This window comes from Setaria italica, chromosome II (assembly GCF_000263155.2).
Source record: "Setaria italica strain Yugu1 chromosome II, Setaria_italica_v2.0, whole genome shotgun sequence".
NCBI classification, from domain to species: Eukaryota; Viridiplantae; Streptophyta; class Magnoliopsida; order Poales; family Poaceae; genus Setaria; species Setaria italica.
The window spans coordinates 37,152,456-37,176,721 of NC_028451.1; the positions used below are offsets into that span (position 1 = coordinate 37,152,456).

Genomic DNA, 24,266 nt, shown 5'->3' on the forward strand with positions numbered 1-24,266 from the left:
ATATGAGCACGAGTAGACGGGCCGAACGAGCAATGGCCCACGGCCCAGTGCAAGATTGGGTCATACGGCTATGTGTGCCCGGAGCAAACGCCTCGTAGGAGCGTCTGCTTGTAAACTGCGAGAGGCCGTTGACTCGTCAGTCACTACCTCCTCCGTCCACCCTACAGACGAGAAATTTGCAGATTCGCCGTCCACCAGCCCGCCTCCGCTTCCAATGGATGCCGCCATCGCGTTCACTTCCGCTCGGAACCCTAGCCCCACGCGCTTCTCCTCCTCCGCTTCGCCTTCCTCGCGCCACCCCCAGCGCCTCTGCGTCTTCGGCCCATGGCGCGGTCGCGAGCGCCGGCTCCGCGCGCTCCGGCCCAAATCCCAGGTCCAGCCCCCCGGTGCTACGGCCGCCGACGCCTCCCACCACGACGTAGTGGTCGTGGGCGCCGGGATTGTGGGGCTCGCGATCGCGCGCCACCTGCTCCTCCACACCCCGTTCTCCGTCGCTGTCGCCGACGCCGCCGTCCCCTGCTCAGGCGCCACTGGCGCAGGTACGCTTCCCTTCGCGCGCAAGTTGGCAAGTCAGTATTCGTGGACTTTGATGTGATACTCTTGGGTTTGGGGCTTTGGGTGTGGTTCGTCTTCGTCGTGCGCAGGGCAGGGATACATATGGATGTCGCACCGGAAGCCCGGCAGTGACATGTGGGAGCTGGCGATGCGGAGCAAGCAGCTGTGGGAGGAGCTCGCGGCCGAGGTTGACGGCCAGGGCGGCGGCGGTGCGCGGGAGAGGCTGGGTTGGATGAGGACAGGTAGAATCATGCTGCTGCTGTTTTGCTGTTTTCGTCTTCCTATGATGGTGATTGATTGGTCTCTGCATAAATTGCCAATGTATCTAAACACTAGCAAACAGATCTAAGGAGTAGAATCTCTATGATATCAGTATATTACTATGCTTTGTTATGAATGGTACTGCTAGTGAAAGATTATTACCATCTCTTACTGTCTAGTGGATTTGATACCACTCCTGCTACTCTGTACCATTCTAAACTTGATTTGCTGACGGTCTGGTTTCTAAGATCATCCATACAGTACTTGAATTGACTGATATCCTTTGATTAGATGTCCTATCGTGGATTCGTGGATGTTACATTCCCTGTGCTGTATTATTTTGTTCCATTTCTCAGTCTCAGTCACAATTTCGAACATAAAGTAAAATGCTTCTATCAATTTTGTTAAGGAAGCTTGCTAGTTGGCAGAACTTCGGAAGAGCTGGCCACATTGCAGGAAAGGACCAATGCTCTGTCTCAGGCTGGCATACATGCGGAATTCTTGTCTGCATCTACACTACATTCGTTAGAACCGGCACTTAGTGTTGGGAAAGATGGTGGTGCTCTGTTCTTGCCTCAAGACTGTCAGATTGATGCGTTCCAGGCTGTCTCTTTGATTGAAAAGGTTTTTTCTTCAGAATTCTGATTTTGTTCTGAAACATGTGCTATCAACAGTGTCTCACTGATATTTCTTGGTTAATTTTTACTTATGTAAGACCAATAACTCATATTCCTCAGAAGGAAGGTATATGGAGCTCTATAATGATCCTGCCATGTCATTAATAAGGTATTCGGGCTTCTTTTCAGACAACCTTCATTCATTAATAGAAGAATACTTCCAGCTATTAGACTAGCTATCTATCTGTTAGGAACTCAGATGCTTTTCTGTTTTCTATGCCAAAGTTCTGCATCACTGATAAATGACAACTGATTTTTATTCTATGCAGATCGGAGGTTACTGGAGCAGTTGAAGCTGTCCAAACTTCCAGCAACATATTGTATGGCAGAAAAGCTATTGTAATTGCTTCTGGTGCCTGGACTCGATCTTTATTGCATAGTTTCCTAGAACCAGCTTTGACATTGGATATTCCTGTGAAGCCACGAAAGGTATATCTGAACCTTTTTGGATTGATATTTGATCTGAAATTTTTCCAGCCATGTACTATCGGTCATCATAATATGGAAAGTAGTATGGAGGACTTGGACTTTATGTTTTCTCGTCAGACTTGTTTTAATGTTTACCTGAGATGCAGCACAGCCAGTAATACTGCATTGGATTTGGGTTCTTGATTATTTGTTTTGACCTCGAAATACTGCTAATTTCATTCAATTTGACTTTGAAACAATCATACCTGCGTTGTAAACAATAGTTACTTAACTTTTTTGCTTGAACTAAGGCAAGCGATTGACAGTCAAAAGGAGCCTGTGAAAATGCCATGCCCATGCTAGCTAACAATTGAACTATTTCAGATTCATCTGCTGGCCACAGTTTGACATTTGTGGTCTAATATATTTCTCAATTCGCATATGTTAGCCCTTGCTATGTGTAGCATTTCTGCAATTTTTGTGTTCACATGTTTCCATTTCAGGGTCATCTGCTTGTGGTGGAGAAATTCGACAAGGTTAAGCTAAATCATGCCCTAATGGAGGTAGGATATGTTGACCATCAGGTTGCTAAGTCAAGTAGCACACATATGGCTTCAGAATCCAGTGAAGATGAGCACGGTGCTTTATCTATATCAATGACTGCAACCTTAGATACAAAGGGCAATTTGGTTCTAGGTAATTTACGAAGCACATTCTCCCTTTGCTCCAACTTCCAGTTTGTTCTTAGGAGCAAACACTTCTATTTTTTTAATTCTCTTTTGTGTTCCAGAAACAAGAATTCCATTTTAAGGGACATACAGAAAATGGTTGAACATATTGCAGCTGTATGTTACAGGAAGCAGCCGGGAGTTCAAAGGTTTTTCGCGGGAGGTTGATAAGTCCGTTGTTAAGTGTATATGGGAACGTGCAGGAGAGTTCTTTCCTGCAATGAAGAATGTTCCTCTAGATATTGATCAGAATACGCAAATCAGAATCGGGCATCGCCCATACAGTAAGATTTGTTAATAAGAATAAGAAAACCTGTCTGAATTCTTCATTGCAATTGGTATTAGCTGCGTGCCCTTTATCTGCTACTAACAGAAACAAACGCCTTATCTATTTCAGTGCCTGATGGAAAGCCAGTTATTGGCTTTATCCCTGATCTGCCAAATGTTTTGATTGCGACAGGACATGAAGGAAACGGGCTTACTCTGGTGATTCACTGATCACTATATCAATTTTTTGCGGGAAAAAAGTTTTTGTTTTTGTGTTAGAATAGTTTTTCTATTTAGTTGAGTGGTTCAAATATGAAAGGTACCGTGCAGTGGTTCTATCATTTAGATAGCGATTGATCTTTCCTTCATATCGAAGAAAGATACGAACCCCCCATATACCAGCATGTCCATATCATTGTACAGAATAGTTTTATGTCGTGTTAGACCAATCGTGTACTGTTACCTTTTAGAGCTGATCCATGGTGGTTGAATACATGAGGGATGGCATATTCCTAATTTCCATCTGAGATAGATGAATCTGTTGCATGTCAACAGGGGTGTTGGCGTTCTGCTTTCTACCTTTTTATTGTTGTTTCCCTTGTAAGAAGATAGAAGAGTTAATTTCCTTCTGCTAATTTTCCTTTAGGCACTAGGCACTGCTGAAATGGTCAGTGATATGATTCTTGGGAATCCTGGAAAAGTGGACTACTCACCTTTCGCCATCAAGCACAGATTTTCAGGTAAATTTTGGTAAATATTTTGGGCGAATTATATTTTTATAAAATATAATCATGTTTTTGCGATGCACACTTCTGTTGTCTCCAATATGGTTCAAAACTAGGACTTTTTTTTATGCCTTGACAGCTAATTTTCGAGACGACTTTCTTTATCTTATGTAGTTGTTTAGTCACACAATGTATGTTTTTTCAATACAGAACTATTGAATTGCACATAAGAAAATTTATACTTAGCTTTCAAGTCGTGCCATTTACTCTAATTTGTTTCAGATTAATTCATCACAGTTCATGGTGCTGTGTTACTGTGTACTCCAATTTTTTTTGTACAAATATTGATTAAGCAAAACTACCGTTCTTCCTCTTGGCAACTTGAAGCTCTTTGATCTGTTTAAGTTGGGGTTTCTGTTTTTGATTCTAGACATTCAATTGGACAGTTTTTTTTTTAATTTTGATATGGTAGTAAAATGTCAAAATTTGGTTAGTGGATTGCATGGATGCTGGGGATTCCTTGCATCTGTCTATATCTAGGTCATGGATATGTATCTAGGAATTGTACAATCTGCTTCCAGAACAAAGGACAAATGCCAGAGGGTTTGCTGCTTGATGAAGTTTGTCAAGCATGCAACTGGGATATTGGGGTCTCCTTTAACCCAGTATTCCTGCTTTTGCATTGTCTTCTGATACTTGCTCTTTAGTTGAGGGCGTGGTACTGTCAGTCAATAAGTGCTGTTTGGAACCTACTGTCTTGTCATAAAATATCTTTGCACAGCTTATGACTGAGGCTATCAAAATTTGCTCTTGAATACCGCCTAGAGCCATTCCTCCAGTCTGATCCACCTTTCATCATCGATTCGAACTCTGGATAGCTGATACGACCATCCTGTTGAATATATTTATAAAATGTCAACTATCATAAATAAGCATGTGATGTGCAATATAGGATGAGAAATATGTAGATGGAAGTCAGTGACCATCCTGTTGAATATAGCTACTGAAATAAATAATTCCAGTACTCAAATAGCTACTGAAAGCTATTTTGTAACTGGTGAGCCACTTCTTTTCCCTATTTTTTGCAATTATGGTGCGGTCAATATTGAAGTGATTAAGCCCACAAAACAAATATTGAAGTAACTAAAGTTTTGATTAATTATTTTACTGACCTTATCTTTGTCAACTTCACGAATAATATCGTTAACCACTTGCCCATTAGGCTTTAGTTCACCATCACCTAGAGCCTCCATCAACTCCTCCATTTCAATGAAACCATTCCCATCTTTGTCGAAGAACTTGAAAGCTTTAGGTAGATACTCATCATTATTCATCTTTTTAATGTGAAGTAAAACTGTTACAAATTCTTCACATTCTAATGTTCCATTCCCATGTATATCACCCTGCAAAAGGAAGAAAGTTGTGTTAGATCATTGGAGCCCTAGTTGATTTGTGCGCCTTTATAGTACAAGTATTAATTTCATATGCAAATCACACTTTTAGGTTTGTGGCCAGGGGGGAATGATTGGTCGCAATAATGATACATGATAGAATTTATACCGTTTCCACTTGATTCATTATGATTCAGTTGCTAGTACTCCAGTCATCCTAATCCTACATTGTATAAGAATACAAATGGTGATGCTAGCACTCACCGCTTCTAACAGCATTTTTATCTCTTCCTCTGGAACAGGATGACCGTTTATCCGGAAGCCCTCCTTCAGCTCCTCAAGTGACAAATTACCATCATTGTCCTTGTCCATCGTATTGAACATCTGAGTGTATTTGTCAATCTCTTCCACCGGTAAATTCATGGCGACGACCTTCATTAATCATTGGCAAATGCTTCGCGTTGAAGTGTGCCGTACTTCTAGGAAATAAGGGTACGAACAGCAAGTTATATGCAACTTACTCCAAGTGCCTTCTTCTTGAACTTATTCATGGACGAGAACTGCTTCAGCTTGGCTCGAACAACCTCCCCGAGTGACACATTTGAAGCCTTATCGGCATTTTTTAGCCAAGGGTGCTCTGTTTTTTAGGAGGGAAACGTGATCATAGTTCAGTATGCAGCATTGTTAGGCCGCCTTTTGAATAATGCCAATAATGAACCAGAAGTTACCAAACTCTTAGTATGTCTTTCCATGAATGGAATGCCGTCTGCCCTTTCCATTCAAGTTTTAAACTTAAAACTGAGCTGAAGGTCACTTACCAAGGACTTGCTTTGCCGTCAACCGCGTGCGAGGATCCGGGTCAAGCATCTTCTTGACAAGGTCCTTTGCATTCTGGGAGACCTTGGGCCATGGATCCCTCTGTAAGTTAATTCCTCCCCTGAGTATTGACTGCGCAATTTTCTCGTCGGAATCTTCATTGTGAAAGAAACATCACATCAGCCATGATGAGTTGGTGACAGAGGAAGAACCGCAATGCGGCAATGTCCACGGATGCAGGCTGCAGCAATGCTGAATGAAGTGTGAAGATGGTGAAGCTGCAGTCACCTCCCCAGAACGGAGGGAATCCGCAGAGAAGGATGTGCAGGATGACGCCAGCGCTCCACACATCTATCTCTGGCCCATAGTTTCTCTTGAGAACCTCTGGAGCCATGTAACACCCGCTGCCAACCACTTCGGTGAACCGATCCCCTGCACGGTCATTGATCTCAGCTGAACATGATGCATGGCGTCATGAGCGAGCTTGCGATGTGGCAGGCGTTAGTACCAGGCTTGAAGTACACGGAGAGGCCGAAGTCGATGGCCTTGAGAGGCGAGTCCTCCGACTTGTTCACGAACAGGAAGTTCTCCGGCTTCAGGTCCCTGTGCATCACGCCGTTCTCGTGGCACAGCTATATCGTGATTGATGAGGCAGGAATGGCGTTAGGTGATGCTGGTTGCCGGGCATCTGCGGCGGATCATCGACGGGAGATTTACCGTACCTGCACGACCTCGACGATGGTGCGGGCGAGCTTTGCGGCGGCGCGCTCGGAGTAGTGCTCCCGCTCGAAGATGCGGTCGAAGAGCTCACCGCCCTCGCAGAGCTCCATGACGAGGTGCACGCCGTCGTCGTCCTCGCACGCCTCGCGGAGGCGCGCCACCCGCCCCGCGCCCAGCTCCGACATGCGGCGCGTGATCTCCACCTCGCGCCGCACGTCGTCCGCGTCGGGCCCGGCGCGGCGCAGCAGCAGGCGCTTCCGCCGGAGCGTCTTGCACGCCAGGGCCTCCCCCGTGGCGACGTCCTCGCACCGCCGCGTGACGCCGAACTCGCCGCGCCCCAGCTCCGCGCCCAGCCGGTACCGCCGCGCGAAGTCCGGGTCCACGGCGCCGGCGTCGCCCAGGATGGAGGCGCGCTTCTTGCCCTTCCTGCCCTTCTTCTTCCTCTTCTTGGCGGTGACGACGTTGCCGTCGTGGTCCGGGGAGCAGCACGGGCCGATGTCGCGGCTGGTGACAGGGATGACGGCGGCGGCGCCACGGCCTCCGCAGCGGAGCATCTTCAGCTTGGTGGCCGCGATGGCGGAGTAGCAACCACCCATGGCGCTCCGGACGCCGGGTGCTCGCTATCTCCGCTCGCGCCCTGGTGCCTCCAGACCTTCACTTACCCTCTCCTCCCCGGCCTAATTCCGGCGCGGCGCTTGCCCGCGCGCTCGGGGGATGCGCTCGCGGGTTGTCTGGCTGCCCGTCGGCCTCGGCGTCGCCACCCCACGTCCGCTCACGGCTGCAGTGGGCCGAGATGAGCCGGGCCGGATACCCGCGGCCTGTTGTCGCCCTCTAACCCGGCCGCCAAGCTCATCTCATTTTCAGGCCTTGTTCAAACAAGCGGTGGCACTCTAGTAGTTTTCTCTCAAATCGATGGCCCTTCTTTCAGCTCGCCCCAGTCCGGTGTCAAATCGGCATGGCATAGTTGCATTTGCATTCCGGTTCCGCACTCGGCAGCAGCTCACACTTCTCACTCTCGTCGTCGTTCGTCCCCAACGCTCCAACTTTTTTCTTGCCCCATCCTTCTTTTGATTAGTTGCTCGTCGCCTCTCTTCCTCTTCCCACTTGGTAATCTCAAAGAACAAGGCTTCAGGCTTCCGTGTTCAATTTTGTGATCCCTCGCTGTCTTCCTGCGGTCTCTGGAGGTCAGATCTTGCTCCAACAGTTCCAAGTGAGTAAAGGCTTCCTCGTCGGTCTATTTTTTGGTTTCTTCTGCGTTGAGAACTTTGCTGTCTTTTAGATTTCTTTTTTGTCACTCGATGATATGGATTTTGAATATTCTCTCTTGGTGCTGCGGGAAAAATAATACATTTCTAATTTCACCCCTCTATTGGGGACTGCTGTGCTGATGTTGGATGCAGCTGCTAAGATTTGTAGATTATTATCTTAATCTTAGATGGTGATGGGAAAACATGATACTATCATTTATAAATCCTGAGTGCAAATGTAGAATGGCACAGAAATGGGAAACTATTTCAACTTGATGCTGTTGCAATTTGTTCCACCCTGATTTCTGACCGCCTGTTTCAATCAGATCAGAAACAACACAATGCGGTCACCATCGCTGCTCTCGCAGTGCCTGGCTGGCTTACTATCTCACGACAGGACTGCAGCCCACTGCGTCAACATTGTGCCAGAGAGGGAGCCGCACCTACCTTCCCTAGCAGTTGAGATCGTCCCATCAAAGGTGCAACCTTTTCGCCTCTTGTTTGCTCATGGCAAACTACACTGCCTTTTGCTTTTCCTTCCTGCACGTTGAGAGCTATCCCAACAGAAATAAGGATCATTTGTTATCTATCGTGCGCTGACTAATCTGACTTTCATTACATTGGTCTGTAGAATGTGCATCCATACAAGTATGCAGGCGAAAATATTGAATTGCACGGCATGAATATATTCAAGGTGCTTGCTTTTCCCTGGTTGCTTGCATATTCCTACTAGTTTCTTAAATAAATTCCAGTTTATAGTTTATCGGGGGAAGGAGTGTGATTGAAGTTATCTATGTTCATTGCCTGTATGGGAGCTGCTCACAGGCTAATTACTGAAACGATATATTTTTTTCCACTCTGTATGCTAAAACTGCTCCATGTCTTATTCTTCCCTGCTTCACTAGTTTGGGTTGATCTTGTGTTTAACTGGTTTCAGGGAAAGATCAGTGTAGTTGATATTATTGGACTATCTAAATCTGATATTGTAACATCAAAAGGTGAAGGTAATGTAGTACCCTCACTAGTTCTATGACTTTACTTGCTACATGATACAGCTAACAGCTGCAAATAATTATTCTCTACTGTAGGACCTTTAAAATGCTGGGAGAGTTCAATTGATCTAGTAAATGTACTTAAAGATGAGATCCGTGATGGCCTATTGACATTCAGAAGCAAACAAGTTTTAGAGGTACAACTATGTAGCTGCTTCATATATTCATTCTTCACATCAGATTCTGTAGGCCTTAAAATAAATCTATGGTTTTCTTCAATAGCATTTCATGTTTATTTGTTTTTTTTATACAAAATTTTCCTTGCTTAAATAGATGTTCACATGCAACAACAGTTCATATTTGGTGAAGTTACCTATAAAAAAACTCATGCATTTGTTAAAATATCATACTTCTGGCTAAAATTGATTTATTTATGCAGCAGTTCAAATGCTGCAATCCAGTAAAGTAAAACAAAAAAATGGAGCTGATGTGAATTTGTCCAACAAAGGATGAATGGTGTCATCAGCATTTATTAGTATCCATTTGACTGATGGTTTTTTCCTTCTTTTATCTTCCATAGACACCATCATTGCTATCTAATCTCATGGGCATAGGACTATAGTTGTACATGTAAAATAAGCTTCTCGCTGACATGAAACGCGGTTTAGAATGAGTTGTGCCTCAGCAATGCACACATGTTTCTTCCAAGGATGTGGTATTGCCTTAAACATCTTCCAAGAGTTCTTTTTCCTTATGCAGCTTGGTTGTGGATACGGGCTTCCTGGCATATTTGCTTGCCTGAAGGTACACATTTATCCGTAGTTCTTTTTCTTACTTTCTATTAACATGATGTCAGTTTCTATTTCAGAGCTATCATTCCATCAACAATTGCCTGTAGTGTTCCACTTCCATCATTCCGTGTGAATGTACTATTAATATCTATTTATTTAGCAATCTATCATGGTATAGTAACTAATATCTTCCTTTTAAACATTCTTAGGGAGCTACAACAGTTCATTTTCAGGATCCTAGTGCAGAAGTAGTAAGGTGCAAAACAATACCGAATGTGCTTGCTAACCTTGAACAGGCTCAAGACAAGCAGAATCACCATCAAGGAAGCCCCCTTACTCCATCACGGCAACAACTACCTCAAGATATTCATTTCTATGCTGGGGAGTGGGAGGAGCTGCACACAGTTCTGTCAATAATTCAGGAAGATGATGTGGATGCATCCTCAGGTATAGGGCTAGGGTTCTGTGAAGATGACCTTTTGGATGGGTACAACAGTCAGGATGGAAACAATATTTGCCATGAAACTTCATCAAGAAGATCAAGAAAACTATCGAGCAGTCGTGCCTGGGAGAGGGGAAATGAGACCAGCACAGGAGATGGTGGATATGACATAGTGTTAGTCAATGAGATCCCTTACTCTGCAAGTTCTCTTCAAAACCTCTATTTGCTCATAAAAAAGGTTAGCTCAGGAATTCCTACTATTGTTGTCCATGCAATTTTTTTTGGGAAATTCTTACCATGTGACATCATATCAGCCAGGCAGGAAGTGGAATATAATATTGCCTGAAAAAAAGTGTGCGTCTAGTGACTTGGCCTTGATTTTTAGTATAGACTGTGGTTGCATGTTGCAATAAGAATTTTTATCAATTAGCATAAAAAATTCACAAATGATAGGCTTCAAGATCAGTAGCACATACAAATGAGATGTTCCTCTTGCTGCTCAGGTTTCTCTGTGTTTTCGTTCTAAACACTAGGAGGCTATGTTGTTAAGGTGTTATCATGCTAGATTTTAGACTTGAGTCAGCTGTGCTGGGATACCTTGCATCTTGTACTTCTCATGGATACTGGATGCATTATGCAGATTTGCCATCTGCCCTGAAAATATCACCTTTACTTACATGCCGCATCCTACTGTTGGTGTTCTTGCAGTGCCTGCGGCCACCATATGGAGTGCTTTATCTTGCTGCCAGGAAGAACTACATCGGTTCAAGCAGTGCGGTGCGGCAGCTGCGAGCATTGGTGGATGAAGAAGGCATATTCGGCGTGCACCTTGTCTCTGAGCCCCCTGAGAGGGAGATCTGGAAATTCTTCTTCAAATAGCTCAAATGGTCAATGCGGCTTGTCTCAGAAGAGAGAAAAGTTCAATGTGCCTGCTCAAATCGCAGAGGATCATGAAACTCCAGTTTTGTAAATATTAGCTGTTCCAGATCAGTTTCTGGCGATTTTTCTGGATCTCGTTCCCCTTCCTTTCCATTTTCCTTCTAGAGCGTGCTGTTAATTCTGCTGAGTGTACGGCGCTTGAACAGTCAGATGCGTGATAGCTGACTCAAATGGTATGGATGATATTCCATTGCGGTTTACTTAAAAAAAAAGATATTCCATTGCGATTTAAACTGTCAGATCTGATATATGGAGTACAGCAGAAGTATATGGAGTACAGCAGAAAAAGACTGTTTTCTTCACTCCCCGTTTGCTGTTAATTTCTCTAATAAGAAATTACTTGTTTTGAACAGTAACATAGTCTTCAATGTACTTTTTTTTAAAGAATTACAATTCTTCAGTATAATTGTGGTTACTGTTTTTATTGGAATATAAATTTATAAAATTCAACGAATATGATATTACCCAAAGCATTTTGAAGAAAGATCTGTGCACGATTTCTATGTTTCCCAATAAAACAAAATATTTTAAAGGTCGCAGGTGATCAAAGACTCGAAAGTCGAAAGTTTGAGGAGGACGTCGTGTTCTGTTTCACTGACCTATGGGTCCCGCTCCCACCTGAACCCAGCGCTTCCAGGAGCAGAGCATAGCGGGCGCCCCCTTCCATCCCGGCCGCCTCTCCTCTGAACTGAAGCTGGCCTGCTCGCCTTCCCCTGCATCGGGTAGCCTAGAGGCTGGTGGCAACCAGTCGGCTTCATCAGCGACCAACGGCGGCGGCGGCGTCCTCCTCGACCCCGCTACCGACCAGTCTCGGATTGGCGTGAAGCGGAGATCCATCCGGGAAATTGCCGAATTGGGATCGATCTCTTCTGTTGGTACGTAGCCCTAACCTTTTCCGATTCCTGGATTGATTCGCGTCCTTCGTGGTGCGTTTCTAATCCATCCTCCCTTGCTCGAGCAGGTTCGTCTTCTTCCCCAGTGCCGATGGAGCACGCTAAGTCCGGCCCCAGCAGTTGGCCGGAGCTGGCCGACGTGGTGCCAGTGCCGCAGGACGATGGGCCCAGCCCCGTGGTCCCCATCGCCTATCGCGACGACTTCCGCGAGGTCATGGACTACTTCCGCGCCCTGTACTTCGCTGGCGAGCGCAGTCCCCGCGCCCTCCGCCTCACTGCCGAGGCCATCGAGCTCAACCCCGGCAACTATACTGTGAGAATTGCGCTCTTCTCTCTTTTTCTCTACTTTATTTTCATGAGGTTATTGAAAATTAAAGTTTCTATGGTTAGGTGAGAATTTTTTAAGGGAAAGAATAATTTTCTAGTATAGAGGTTGAGCCATTTAGTTATAGTTTTGACTTGAAACCATGTAGTACTGTGGTCATGAGCTTCACTGGCTACAATGGATAAAATTTCTGAACCATTACTATTATGGTCCAGTTATGAGCATGCAACAATGCTACAGAAGGTAGAAACAAGCAGTGTGGTAGAGCCAGTTTTAGAGAGTTGGAATTTCCATGTAAACTGGACAAATAGGTACCTGTTTGCAGCTTTAGATAGTCTGTACTCTGATATTGACACCATCTATCATTCATGCAGCATGCTTTTTCATCGTCTATGGTATCTGTAGAAGGCCATAGCATGCTTCCTGGCCATACTTTTCTCCCTGTGTTATGTTTCTTAATGCAGTATGCCATGTTATTCTTGAACAGCAATGGTGTTGTTTACTATCACAGAATTGTTGTTTGTTCTATTGCTAGTACAAACCCTGCTTTTTAAGTATTGTCATGTATTCCATTTTGATATCAATCAACCCTTTTGGTAGTTACCTTTTTGACTTACAGACTTAATTGTTTACTTGATAGGTCTGGCATTTCAGGCGCCTTATTCTGGAAGCATTGGATTCTGATTTACTGGAAGAGATGAATTTTGTCGAAAAAATTGCCTTATGTAATCCAAAAAACTACCAAATCTGGTGAGTTCCATTATTAAAAAAAATCTTATAGCACATTTAGTATTTCATGGAAACTAATATCCTGTTTTGTGGGTGTGGATGTTGTGTAAACAATTGCCAATTTCTCGACTTCCGTAATTATAAATTTTATTCATCTTTCATTGCTATGGAAATCATGATTAACCCTGCAGGGTCCAATTATAATTTTCAGGCATCATAAGAGATGGCTTGCTGAGAAATTAGGGCCTGGTGTTGCAAATAAAGAGCATGAATTCACAATGAAAATACTTGCTATTGATGCCAAAAATTACCATGCTTGGTCTCATAGGCAGGTATGCACAATGCACATCCCATTTTACTATATAATAAGTATTCCACACTTGGGTACTGCACTAAGCTAAGCTATGAGTACCGGTACAAGATTACTAAAAAAAGAGTACCAGTACAAGCTTTGTTCTACTAACAATATTGCTTTATTACAACTGTTGCAGTGGGTTCTTCAAGCATTGGGTGGATGGGAGAGTGAACTGCAGTACTGCAACCAGCTACTTGAGGAAGATGTCTTCAATAATTCAGCTTGGAATCAGGTCATGCTCTGTGCTATTTGTCTCTTAAACTTTTGTCTAGTTTCGGGTGCAATTTCACCCTTAGGTTATCTTATCATTTGAGCTTCATAGATCATTTCATGTCGATTTCATCCTATGAGTCTGCAGAACTGTACACTTTTTTCTGATTTACTTCCTCTGTTTATAAATGTATGGCATTGTAAAATTTTGCATGCTGACCTATGTAAACCTTTTCATTGTAAAAAAACTATTATAAAACTAGAGTGTTGGGTACCATGTTCATATGGCCAGCAGAGGTAGCTTCATGTAATTAGTGGTCAAAGCTGGACAAAGTGGATAACAGCATACTGCTGTCGCATACAAATTTATTGTGTGACTATTCTTGACTTTCTATTGCCTGTTACATTGTGTCATGTCTGCTTGTCCTGCCTCCCAGTGCCTTTTTTTTCTTCTGATTAATTGGGATCACCTATTTAGCTTGCACTGAAGTATGTTGATTTTGTTTTGCAACAGAGATATCTTGTAATAACAAGATCACCACTTCTTGGTGGCCTTAAAGCGATGCGTGATTCAGAAGTAGATTACACAATTGAAGCTATTGTAGCAAACCCTCAGAATGAAAGCCCTTGGAGATACCTCAAGGGTCTATACAAGGGCGAGAATAACTTGCTAGTATGTGACGAGCGCATCTCTGATGTTTGTCTCAAGGTCTTGAAGAACGATTGGAGTTGTGTATTTGCTTTGAGCTTGCTGCTTGATCTTCTTCGCTCGGGTTTGCAGCCTTCAGATGAACTTAAAGCCACTCTTGAACCAATAAGGAACTCTGATCCTGAAGTGGCAGATGCTGATCTTGCAACCACTGTTTGCTGTATCCTGCAGAAATGTGATCCCCTCCGGGTAAATTATTGGTCTTGGTACAAGACCACCCTTTCTTCTCAGATCTCCTGACATTACATGGGCTCACCCCTTGATATCCTCATTGGGCCGGACTCTGTGAGGTAGACAGCTAGACATAATTTAGGTGCCTTGGGTTAAAATGGTTCACCGGATCTGCATGATGCAAAGCCAACCAAAGAGGACAGAGTGTGTGGCTACCTTCACTGTGGTCGGACAGCAACACTTGTAAACTGGATTTTGCTTGGCAGAATTTGTTAATGTTATTGTTCCAAATAACACTTTTTGCAACAAATTTTATTTCGTATATGTAAGCTTGAATACATTGGTTGGCATGAGAGCCTACGTGAGCATGTTTTACCTTTCGAGTCTTTTGCTTCGTTTTTGTTTGACTAGGAAGGAAATTGCTCTGGTAATATCGTCTGTTAACAGCTAATTTTCCACTGCTTTGATCCTGGCGGTCGGATGCTGTTTGGACTTACTGGATTTAATGTAGAAGTCAACGGGCATAGTGGCCAAAGGCACACAATCAGACCATCACCGTATATGTAACATCCAATTACTAAATTGTAGGAAAATACATAGACTGAAAGCAACACCTGATGAAGATCCACTAGAAACGCAACCAGCTGATTAAAGGAATTGAACGAGCAATTGGAGAAACAAAAATGAGTTTGCAAGATCCGCTAGAAATGCAACCAGCTTAGCAAAAGAATTGAACCAGCCATGAGATAGAAAAATGAGTGTCTGTTATTTGTCACAAGTTTTCTTATAAAGAATTGTGTATGTCCTAATCCATTGTAACATAAGCTAGAAGATACATATTGTCATATTAGGCTCTTGGGTAGCGTTTGGTTGGAGGACGAAGTAGGATGGAATTAATTCATTTTTAATTTTATGGATGAGATGGTTCCAGCTCTGTATTTGGTCGGGGAGATAGAACAGTTTTATTGGTTTATTTGGTTGGAGAGACAAGGATGCATGAGAGAACATCTCCGTTAGCTACTGTTACCATGGACCCGCTTGCCATTCATGGGATCCAACAGCATCTGACTAAGGAGGTGTTTGGCAGTACTCCACTCCACCAACTTTGCCAAACACGTCCGGCTTCACCAACTCTAACTAAAAAAAATATAGAGTTAGCATTAGATCTAATCCCATCCATCTCTCGTTTCCGCTCCAAATCCAACCAACAACAACAGGTTCTCCCTCTCCAATCTAGGCATCCAGCAAGTCACCGTAGAGTAGTCCCTAGGCATCAATCTCCTCCACGAGCAGCTCTTCCTCCTTTCTTCTCCAATTGGCGGCAGCAGCCAGCTACCTTTCTTCCTGTTTCTTTCTTCTCCAATTGGCCAATCCTAATATTATAATTTCTTATTTACTTGCATGTGGAATCATTTACTATTTAGTTTGAGGGGGTATATTTTAAAAATAATAATATATATTGTACTAGTTTGAAGAGATTTGGAGGAAAAAAACTCGAATAGTCTAAAAGAGCCGCAAATCAGATGAAACATAATTTATATAATTTATATTATGTCACTAGTGGTTGCAACTAGTTTTGCAAGAAAAGAAAAAATAAAGGAGAAAGGGAAGCAAGTCGCGGCCACCATCGGTGTCGCCGCCAATGACGATGGAGGCCACCATCATTTGAACCAGAGGGGTTCGAGGGTTTAGATTCCTCTCTCTAAGGTTGCTCTCTCCCTCGGACATTGAATTCCTGATATAAGAGAAGCCTGGTAGTGGTCGGATGTTGACGGGCGAGCGGTGAGGTGGCAAAGCACTGTTCAACATCGATGGTGGCCTCGAGCGAACGGGCTAGGTCTGGGCAGGGCTGTCATTGTGATTAGCGGAGGGTAGGGGTGTCGTCGCAACGAGTTGATGACTTAGACAGCACGGTGAGGCGGCATTAGCGTTATCGGCTGCTGGTGGAGAGGGGATAGCCGGCAAAGGCATGTCATCTGCATGAGTACAGTCATGCAGTGGAGACATAGATAGCGCGGTCGAGTGGGAGGAGGAAAAAGCACTGCGTAGAAATCATGTACCCTTCTTAGGCCTCGAAATAGTCATTTTGTAGAAATCCTAGGATGTCAATTTGGCACCCCCATCCCGATCATTCCCACGTTGTCCTCCACCACCCCGGTCGGTGGTGCCTACTCACCAACCGCCTCCACCGTTGGTCTATCCTTCTTCAATGGCCTTCCCACTAAACCTAGCAATGGAGAGAAGCAAACTAGAACCCAAACCCCACCCTCCAATTCAAATCTCCTAACTGAAATAGCTTGCAGGATGAGCCTATCATCGGAGAAGATGGTTGTTTCTCATCGAAACCCCTAAACAACTCAGATTTAGATAAAAGGAAGGAACCGATCATAGGGAGGTGAAGAAACACTTGAATTCAATATAACTTCTCCTTAGTGTTACGGGCACGGAGGGACAAAGGGATTGGATCATCAGGTTGGGAAGGATAATGCTAGTGTTACTGACACAAACGACAAAGGAATTGGGTCATCGGGAGGGTGAGGGATAGTGATTGTGTTAAGTCTATAAAAAGTAAATTTTGTCAATGGCCACCAACTAATTGATGGAGGAATTGGCATAGGAACACAATTGCCAAGTTAAGCCACCCATGTCTAAATAAACATCTTGTGGCAAAACTTCACATTCCTAAGAAAGAGAAAAACATTGCAAAAAAAATTCACACAAAATTGTAGATCGTTGCATAGATTGCTTCATAGATTGCTTCGCATCCCATCTATGTGACACCCTTGCCCTGCCCTCATGCTTCGTCCCTAGCGGCTCCCCGTCACCGAGTCTGCCTCTTCCTCCCACCACCATACTAAACCTAGTTTTAGTCGGGATGCCGATTTGATGCCCCGTCCCAACCCTTCCTACCAGTTGTCCTCCACCACCCCCACCCAGCAGTGCGCGCTCACCAACCACCTCCACCATCAATCCGGCCTTCTTCCTCACACCTCCCTCTAGCCCGACAATGGTGAGAAGCTAGCCAGTTCCTAACCCCAAACCTCCAACCCCGATCTCCTAACTGGAATAGCTCACCGGAGGAGCCTATCATTAGAGAAGGTGGTTCTTTCTCGTCGGAGCCCTCAAGCATCTTAGATTTAGAGAAAGAGGAGGGAAAGTGGGAAAACAGGAGTAGACAGGAGAAGAAACACTTAAATTCAATATAACTTCCTGTAGTGTTGTGGACACGAAGGACAATGTTATTGGATCATCGGGAGGGGAAGTATGTCAGTGTTACGGACACGAAGGACAAAAGGATCGGGCCGGTCATCGGGAGCAAAAGGATGATATTAGTGTTGTTACGGACACGAAGGACAAAAGGATCGGGCCGGTCATCGGGAGCAAAAGGATGATATTAGTGTTATTGACGTAGAGGACAAAAGGATCAAGTCATCGGGAGGGGGAAGGATGATGTTAGTGTTACTAACACGAGGACTAAGGAATTGGCATCACGTGAGGAGGGTGATGTTAGTGCTATGGATACGGAGGACAAAGGGATCGGATTATCGGAAGAAGGATGGATGATGTTAGTGCTAGGGGATGGAGGACAAGATGATTGGTCGGTTGTGGGGGAAGGACAATAAGAATAAAGGGATCGGATCATCGGGATGGGGAATGATGATATTAGCACAGAGAACAAATGGATCGGATTATCGGGAAGGAAAAATATGTTAGTGTCAAGTTTATAATACATAAATTTCATCCATGATCACCAACTAATTAACTACTAGCACTATCGTATCAGGATAACTCACCCATGTGGCCACGCCTAATTAGCATCTTGGTCGCGAGACCTCGAGGTCCAAAGTAAAAAAAAACGCACAAAAAAATCACGCGAAATTGGTGAAAAGACTGCTTGATCCCGTGCCGTTCCAACCTGTGAGAAGTCTGCTCCAGTCAAATCCAGTCAGCACCGCGACGCGAGTAGTAACCGATGCAAGCTCATGCTCATCAAAGCCCCCCCAAAAAAAAAACAGCCAGCCTTTCCCCGCGGCCAGCTCCTCGTGATGCCAGGTCGTACGGCCCCGATCCACCAGGCTCCGCATCGGACGGCGGATCTCGCCCCCGCCCGGCTCTCCGCCCACGGCCCACCCACCCTCTCTGCATTTCCTCCCCCGGCACCTGGGCGATCGCGCCTCGCCTTCCATTTTCCTGCCATTCCAGTCCCGTCTCGTCGGAACGGCGGCCACCCCCTCCCAACGAAATCCCAACCCGCGGCGCAAAACCCTAGAAGCGGCGGCGCGGCGCACGTCTCGGGTTCCGCGATGGAGGTAGAAGGCGGCGGTGCCGGCGGCGGGGAGGAGGTGGTGGAGCTGGAGGACGCGGTGAAGCTGCTGGTGGAGCACCTCGTGCTGCCAGCTCTGCTCCGGCGGGAGGAGGCCCTGAAGCCGGAGAATCAGGAGACCGTGGCGCGTCAGGTGAGGAGAATTTTGTTTGTAGCGGTTTGTGCCATTGTTGCCGTTTGTGGGTAGTGACGCGGTTGGCAGTGGGGTTTTGCGGGAGGGGAGGGGTTGGGGAACAGAGCATGGATTGCGGTTTCTCCCCGTGAGATTCGTTTCCGTTTCGGGGTGGGTTTGGGGTGCCGCGTGCTTGGGGCACTCGGAACTCGCGGGTAACACACTGATCCGTTGTTCCGCTTCGTTGTTGATCACATTCCTTTAATTTCAACTTACCTCACTAGGCAGCCATGGAGCTTGCGGCTCCTCTCCGTGCGATTCATTTTGGGTGGATGTGGCTGGCGCGGGTGCTGCGTGCTTGGGACTTTCGGAATTCACAGCTTCTACGTGCTGACCTGTTGTACCGCTTTGTGTTGATCACCCACTTTTTATTTTCGAAGCAACATCCACACACTTTTTTTTTTTGGCAGTCGCTTAGCTACAACTTACCTCACGACGATGTGTTTTTTTGTGGTTGCGCAGATGCACGCGACGGTTCTCTTGTACAACTATTACCACCGGAAGCAGTTCCCGCAGCTCGAATTCGCCGACCCCGAGCGGTTCTGCATGACCGCCTCCCTCACCGCCGGGGACGCTCTGCTCGTGTACCTGAACCAGGTCCACGACCAGCGCGGCAACGGCGCGGGGGCCGGGCTCTCGGTCACCGACAAGGCAGTCGTCGACGCCTGCGACATTGCCGAGGCACTCGACGCCACGAAGGACTCCCCCGAGATGACTATGTGGCCAATCTCCAAGGTCGCTGTTCTGCTTCTCGATCGGGCAAAGAAGATGTGCTTGCTCGAGCATGGATCTGAAACCAAGGGCGTCTTTTCGCTCTTGGAGAAAGATATCAAGTCTGCATTAGGTGGCTCGCGTAGCAGTGACTTGTCTGTGCAGGAGTCAACTAATAAATCCGTAGCACTTCCTTCAGAGCCATACGTGCTCCAGCAGATTGCATATTCAGAGGTGGAGCTCAAAACAGGTCTGTTACTATTCCCCTTTACAGTTTATTATACAAGAGTTACTTTCTTGAACTTACAATGTGTTGCATGTATGCTTGGATGCACCTTTAGTTCGTTATTTTCTCGTAGAGCAATTAGATGCAGCCTTGTGGCTACAGGTCCATGCCTTAATCCGTAGAATTGTGGTTCACCAACAAGCACAGCTTTACAAATATGGTCACTTTGCAGAATTATACTAGCTGGTGTGGCTTGGTCCTCTCATTTGGTTTGGTTTTATAGAAGCTGTTTGCTATTGAAACATTATTTAATATGATCATGCTTGTCTGGCACATTGGAGTAAGATAGATTGTGAGCTGATGGCAAGTTGGCAACGAACGTTCGTGTTGAAATTGTTCCTATCTGTGTGCTTGATACACATGTTCCTATTTGTGTGCTTGATACATACACAAGTGGCGTAGGAAGTGGAATCATGTGCTTGATTTTATGGACTCAGCAAATTTTATGTTTGTGCACCTATCACTCATGTCTTTAATAGGTATGTCTTACGCAATTATGTCTTAATAGGTATGTCTTACGCACTAATGTCTTAACAGGTATCAAGCGCACAAGCTTGCGTTTTCTCGAAGAACATCGTGTGTACTCACTGAGTAAAAAGGGGACAGCTACGATGTTGTTCGTTCTGCAGTATGAGCAAAATGTCAATAGCAAGCTTAAGGAAAGGCCTTTAGAAGTTCTGGTCGACAGGTTAATATATATCATATCTCGAGTTAGATTTGGTGCCCTCCATAACTCACGTTTTTTGTTCATTAACATTGTTAATATGCTATTTTTCAATGATAATAACTTCTTAATGTTTTTGTGTTGCTCTCTCTTCTTTCCTTCGACAGGATGAGTGGTCCTATATTTAGACGTGATCCGTATCTTGCAACGACATATGTTGTTGAGTGTTATCATTTACTGCCATATAAGGAGGTTCTGTTAAACGTCCGGAACAGGTATACATATTTCAGCTAATTATGTGTGGAAGCGGTAATATTATATTGTGTCGTGCTACAGCTGTTTCGATTAATGGCTAAAGATTACTCTTGACATGTTGCAGGGAATGGCCTTTGGATTGTTCACTGAGTGTGCCAAAGGAACGATTATTTCAAAATAGAAACCCTTCATCCCACTCTGAAATAGATGAAAGTTTGAAGGAACAAGAAGCCAATAGCAGGTCTAAAATGAAGAAAATAGCCACAAACATTTCAACTCCAAAGAAAAATAAACAGGTAGTAAAAGCAGTTGGTGATAGTGGCAACAGCAAAAATAAAAAAAACAGCAACACGAACAGCAAAAGAAAACCTGAAACCTTCAGGTCTACACTTGCTACCTACACGGAGCATGGGGATGGTGAGAGCCCCACAAAAGAAACTGATTCACTTGCTGCTCCAGATGTGGAAAATTTAAAATTCGTGAGTGCAAAACCCACAAAATCAACAAATGGAGGGTCTGTAGACTTACAAGCGAGTAAGTCTTTCAGTCTTACAGTACTTTGATTTTTACTGATCCGTTGTTGTTTCTCCTCATAGTGATAAAATCACTCAATTTCAGGAGTCCAGATGGACAAGGACAGAACAGAGAAGCACTCTAAGAGTAGAAACATGCCCCAAGATATCTTTCCGGTAAAGATGAGCTAAATTGCAGTTTGACTAAATGAGCTTAAGACTAATTATCATTTTCAGGCGCTAGATGTTGATCCTGTAACTAAGAATCATGCTTTGGAGAGCCAAAAGGAGAAAGTCTCAGAAAAGTCTGGTAAGGACAATCCTATCCGACGGAAACTAGTTTTTCCTATTATTGATTACTTCCATATTGGTGCTCCCAAATCTTAATCTGTATACTTCAAACTGCAACCAAGGTGGCATCACAGGTAGCATGAATGTTCAAAAGTATGCGACACTGCAGTTACTTCGGAAGATGCGGGATGATACTGTATGTTACATATTGTATTTCATTTCAGAAGTTACAACGGTGCTTGTTGATTATAATTCTTCTTTTCCTTGATAAGCTGATGTGTATTCGTCTTAATCTATCTATGTTTCAGCTCCGTGAGCTTTGCATGCTTGGAGATCGAAGTGCTCAGTATGAAATGGAAATTCAAACAATCTTGACAGGTATTCTACCTCTTCACAACTAAATCTGGCTAAAATGGACAGTAACAGTGTAAAATCACATGGTCCGTAAACAACTTGTCCTTCCACAAGGCAACTAAAATGTACCACTACTTTTAGGCTCTGATTGGTGGTATTTCAAACCTGTCTATGTGGGGCCTTTGGCCCAATGGATGGAGCTGGGCATCACCATCCCATCAAAACAAGGCTGCAGCATAGAAATGCATCAACACTGTTTAGCCTCCCAAGGACAACTAGCAGCTTAATTTACATTCATCTGGAATAATTGTAGACCTATGTATCTATCAATGTATGTTTCTAGGGTGTGATTATTGCTTATCAACTTCAATCTTTTTACCTCCAAATTCTATCAAGCACATACTTGTCATTTTCAAACCATGTGCAGAAGGGGAGATGACACCTAAAGTGGCATCAATCCTAAAGAAATATGAGAATAGCTGGAACATGATGGAAGCTGCCAATCCAACTTGCTCTGGAGAAGGATGCCAAACCATGAACATAAAGAGGAAGAAACTGAAAGAAGCCATCCTTCTACGCAGCAAATGCCAGGCAAGAAACTTCCATCTGATGGAATAAATTGTTATATGACCACTTCTCCGATCCTGTCTGAAAGGAGGCCTTGCAGGAACTGGATGATATATGCCGTGACAGCAACTGGATTCTTCCAAGATACAAAGTACTTCCTTCAGTTACAGGTGGTAAGTGAATGATAATCACTGTCTTTTTCAAGTTCCTTCATGGCTTAGTATGAAGTCCTTGGACCATATAGGCGTCAGAACTCAGAATGTAACAATCAGATTTAGGCTGTGGAGTCTGCTCTTATTGCATAGTAAAGCTGGCACACATACTGCATTATCATGTACGAACCGAGATTAGTTCTGTTTGTTACCTTTAGTTTAGAGTCAGTCTTTGATCAGTGCTTACCCAAGTTGTCTTTATGACTTTATACCATCCTAAATGCATGAGCTTAGAACCTAGACATCCTAATCATAGTTTGAATTAGTCGGATGTCCTCTTGTAACTATAACCGGAAATTATTTTGCTCCAACTGGGGCAATCTTTCTCACAGCTCTTAGTTCCTACATGCTGTTGGAGCATTGTTAACAGTTTATATTCCTATCTTCACAGATATGTACCAGGCCAGTGTCTACCTTACGGGCCCAGATTTCAATTTGAGTGCCGATGGTGACAACAAGGTCACCCCCCATGAGGCACGGGACTCTGCGGCGTCCAACATGCTGTACCAGCTTCAGCAGAAGGCAATGGAAAGCTAGAAGTCAGAAGACCAGCAGGTCTTCACAGGTCACAGCACCCCCTGATGCTGCAGCATTACCGGGTTTCAGGCTGGAAAGAACAGCCACCACAGCTCAGAACTGAAACATCCAATGAGAAATGTCGTCTTGTTATGTAGTTTTGCTGTTGTAACATCCAGAGGTTACTGGTGTCTGGCACTGTGTTTTAAATTTCTAGCTGCAGGATGGATTATTCGATTTAAGTAAATGAAAAATGTTTGTGAACTTAACTTTGTTCTGGTTGGTAGATGGTGTTTGCTCACAAACTAGTAGGCGTGGTTCGGTCTGCAATCATGTCAGCTGTGTTGTTTTGCTGGACGCTCCTGGTTTCACTTGTTACCTTGGCAGTTGGCCCGGTCATGGTTCTTTTTGGCTGCCTCCTGTTCATCCTCTGATGCGAATGGTAGCCTTGATAGGCATCAGTGCCAGGAAAGGTCCCTTGGTCTATAAGCTGTGTGTGGGCTGTGGTTGACTGGTTGTCACCAGCTATTCCCGGGAGTCTCAAATTGTGAGAGGAATGTCGTATTCGGGTGAACTGAGAACGTTAGAAATAGCCTCGAGCATCGAATGACTCGATGACCGTTGCAATTGTTTTAGGTGGTACACGTTCAATCAAATCTGCTACTCCATCCAAAATGATTTTAGACTGCCAACCCCTGTCCATGTGCGCAAAGAGATACCTCTCCATTTACCTAAGTGGCCACAGGTTAAAGAGATAGCCTGAACTGACTCAAAAAGCATGAAATTAACACAGCATAGAATGGCGCTGGTGCGTTGCTCTTTAGGAAACCATACACTCGTAACCTGTGATTTTATTTGCCATCTCCAACCTCCAGGTACTCAATGACCTTGTTTCGGATGGATACCGAGCTCTACGAAAAGCGATAGCTGGTTCTCCGACACCTGACTGATTCCAATTAAAATAGCAAGAAAAATACACTCAGCACTAACCGTTTCAAGTTCTGTAGTCCGAACAACATCAGGACATCACAAATTCCAGCCTCTGAAGCTT

General features: G+C 44.5%; 5 protein-coding genes across 8 annotated transcripts; 4 read left to right on the plus strand and 1 right to left on the minus strand.

The window, feature by feature from the left end:
* Window positions 1-24: 24 nt before the first annotated feature.
* Window positions 25-5,814, plus strand: LOC101754402 (glycine oxidase). Of its 2 annotated transcripts, none has more exons than XR_001163392.2 (10): window positions 25-539; window positions 645-797; window positions 1,226-1,440; window positions 1,532-1,602; window positions 1,763-1,922; window positions 2,405-2,597; window positions 2,745-2,913; window positions 3,027-3,115; window positions 3,543-3,636; window positions 5,315-5,803. XR_001163392.2 is itself a non-coding variant. In XM_004957276.3 (10 exons), exons 1-10 carry the CDS (start codon window positions 71-73, stop codon window positions 5,317-5,319), a joined length of 1,605 nt encoding a protein of 534 aa, XP_004957333.2. In that variant the 5' UTR covers window positions 56-70; the 3' UTR covers window positions 5,320-5,814. The 2 variants fall into 2 exon arrangements, 1 of the variants encoding a protein (XP_004957333.2); XM_004957276.3 differs by having other exon boundaries at window positions 56-539; window positions 2,758-2,913; window positions 5,315-5,814.
* LOC101754008 (calcium-dependent protein kinase 22) lies at window positions 3,645-7,320 on the minus strand. Its single transcript, XM_004957275.3, has 8 exons — window positions 6,551-7,320; window positions 6,337-6,460; window positions 6,117-6,260; window positions 5,831-5,983; window positions 5,534-5,649; window positions 5,277-5,444; window positions 4,794-5,024; window positions 3,645-4,513 (listed from the first exon to the last, which is right to left on the minus strand). The coding sequence occupies exons 1-8, from the start codon at window positions 7,142-7,144 to the stop codon at window positions 4,382-4,384; spliced, it is 1,662 nt and encodes a 553-aa protein (XP_004957332.1). The 5' UTR covers window positions 7,145-7,320; the 3' UTR covers window positions 3,645-4,381.
* A 202-nt stretch (window positions 7,321-7,522) lies between these two features.
* On the plus strand, window positions 7,523-11,261 carry LOC101754804 (histidine protein methyltransferase 1 homolog). Of its 2 annotated transcripts, none has more exons than XM_004957277.4 (8): window positions 7,523-7,758; window positions 8,122-8,274; window positions 8,427-8,489; window positions 8,733-8,799; window positions 8,884-8,984; window positions 9,547-9,591; window positions 9,788-10,258; window positions 10,729-11,261. In XM_004957277.4, the coding sequence occupies exons 2-8, from the start codon at window positions 8,137-8,139 to the stop codon at window positions 10,897-10,899; spliced, it is 1,056 nt and encodes a 351-aa protein (XP_004957334.1). In that variant the 5' UTR covers window positions 7,523-7,758; window positions 8,122-8,136; the 3' UTR covers window positions 10,900-11,261. The 2 variants fall into 2 exon arrangements, with proteins under 2 accessions (XP_004957334.1, XP_004957335.1); XM_004957278.4 differs by having other exon boundaries at window positions 8,127-8,274.
* A 303-nt stretch (window positions 11,262-11,564) lies between these two features.
* Window positions 11,565-14,737, plus strand: LOC101755480 (protein farnesyltransferase/geranylgeranyltransferase type-1 subunit alpha). Its single transcript, XM_004957279.4, has 6 exons — window positions 11,565-11,834; window positions 11,921-12,165; window positions 12,818-12,927; window positions 13,118-13,238; window positions 13,398-13,493; window positions 13,986-14,737. The coding sequence occupies exons 2-6, from the start codon at window positions 11,944-11,946 to the stop codon at window positions 14,418-14,420; spliced, it is 984 nt and encodes a 327-aa protein (XP_004957336.1). The 5' UTR covers window positions 11,565-11,834; window positions 11,921-11,943; the 3' UTR covers window positions 14,421-14,737.
* A 3,806-nt stretch (window positions 14,738-18,543) lies between these two features.
* Window positions 18,544-23,488, plus strand: LOC101755893. Of its 2 annotated transcripts, none has more exons than XM_004957280.2 (12): window positions 18,544-18,808; window positions 19,310-19,808; window positions 20,382-20,532; window positions 20,676-20,783; window positions 20,888-21,297; window positions 21,382-21,452; window positions 21,513-21,585; window positions 21,689-21,762; window positions 21,875-21,944; window positions 22,348-22,511; window positions 22,588-22,660; window positions 23,091-23,488. In XM_004957280.2, the coding sequence occupies exons 1-12, from the start codon at window positions 18,656-18,658 to the stop codon at window positions 23,234-23,236; spliced, it is 1,992 nt and encodes a 663-aa protein (XP_004957337.1). In that variant the 5' UTR covers window positions 18,544-18,655; the 3' UTR covers window positions 23,237-23,488. The 2 variants fall into 2 exon arrangements, with proteins under 2 accessions (XP_004957337.1, XP_012698920.1); XM_012843466.3 differs by having other exon boundaries at window positions 18,682-18,808; window positions 19,072-19,808.
* Window positions 23,489-24,266: the final 778 nt, after the last annotated feature.

Excerpts from the sequence above, each read along its gene's own strand:
- LOC101755893 (XM_004957280.2), top strand. The coding sequence starts at position 18,656 with ATGGAGGTAGAAGGCGGCGGTGCCGGCGGCGGGGAGGAGGTGGTGGAG. Across the intron at positions 19,809-20,381 it reads AGAGGTGGAGCTCAAAACAG|GTATCAAGCGCACAAGCTTG; the intron begins GTCTGTTACTAT and ends ATGTCTTAACAG. Across the intron at positions 21,945-22,347 it reads AATTCAAACAATCTTGACAG|AAGGGGAGATGACACCTAAA; the intron begins GTATTCTACCTC and ends AACCATGTGCAG.
- LOC101755480 (XM_004957279.4), top strand. The coding sequence starts at position 11,944 with ATGGAGCACGCTAAGTCCGGCCCCAGCAGTTGGCCGGAGCTGGCCGAC. Across the intron at positions 12,166-12,817 it reads TCAACCCCGGCAACTATACT|GTCTGGCATTTCAGGCGCCT; the intron begins GTGAGAATTGCG and ends TTTACTTGATAG. Across the intron at positions 13,494-13,985 it reads ATAATTCAGCTTGGAATCAG|AGATATCTTGTAATAACAAG; the intron begins GTCATGCTCTGT and ends GTTTTGCAACAG.
- LOC101754008 (XM_004957275.3), bottom strand. The coding sequence starts at position 7,144 with ATGGGTGGTTGCTACTCCGCCATCGCGGCCACCAAGCTGAAGATGCTC. Across the intron at positions 6,461-6,550 it reads CCATCGTCGAGGTCGTGCAG|CTGTGCCACGAGAACGGCGT; the intron begins GTACGGTAAATC and ends ATCACGATATAG. Across the intron at positions 5,650-5,830 it reads GACGGCAAAGCAAGTCCTTG|AGCACCCTTGGCTAAAAAAT; the intron begins GTAAGTGACCTT and ends CCTAAAAAACAG.
- LOC101754402 (XM_004957276.3), top strand. The coding sequence starts at position 71 with ATGTGTGCCCGGAGCAAACGCCTCGTAGGAGCGTCTGCTTGTAAACTG. Across the intron at positions 1,923-2,404 it reads TTCCTGTGAAGCCACGAAAG|GGTCATCTGCTTGTGGTGGA; the intron begins GTATATCTGAAC and ends TTTCCATTTCAG. Across the intron at positions 2,598-2,757 it reads AAAGGGCAATTTGGTTCTAG|GAAGCAGCCGGGAGTTCAAA; the intron begins GTAATTTACGAA and ends TGTATGTTACAG.
- LOC101754804 (XM_004957277.4), top strand. The coding sequence starts at position 8,137 with ATGCGGTCACCATCGCTGCTCTCGCAGTGCCTGGCTGGCTTACTATCT. Across the intron at positions 8,985-9,546 it reads GAAGCAAACAAGTTTTAGAG|CTTGGTTGTGGATACGGGCT; the intron begins GTACAACTATGT and ends TTCCTTATGCAG. Across the intron at positions 10,259-10,728 it reads TCTATTTGCTCATAAAAAAG|TGCCTGCGGCCACCATATGG; the intron begins GTTAGCTCAGGA and ends GTGTTCTTGCAG.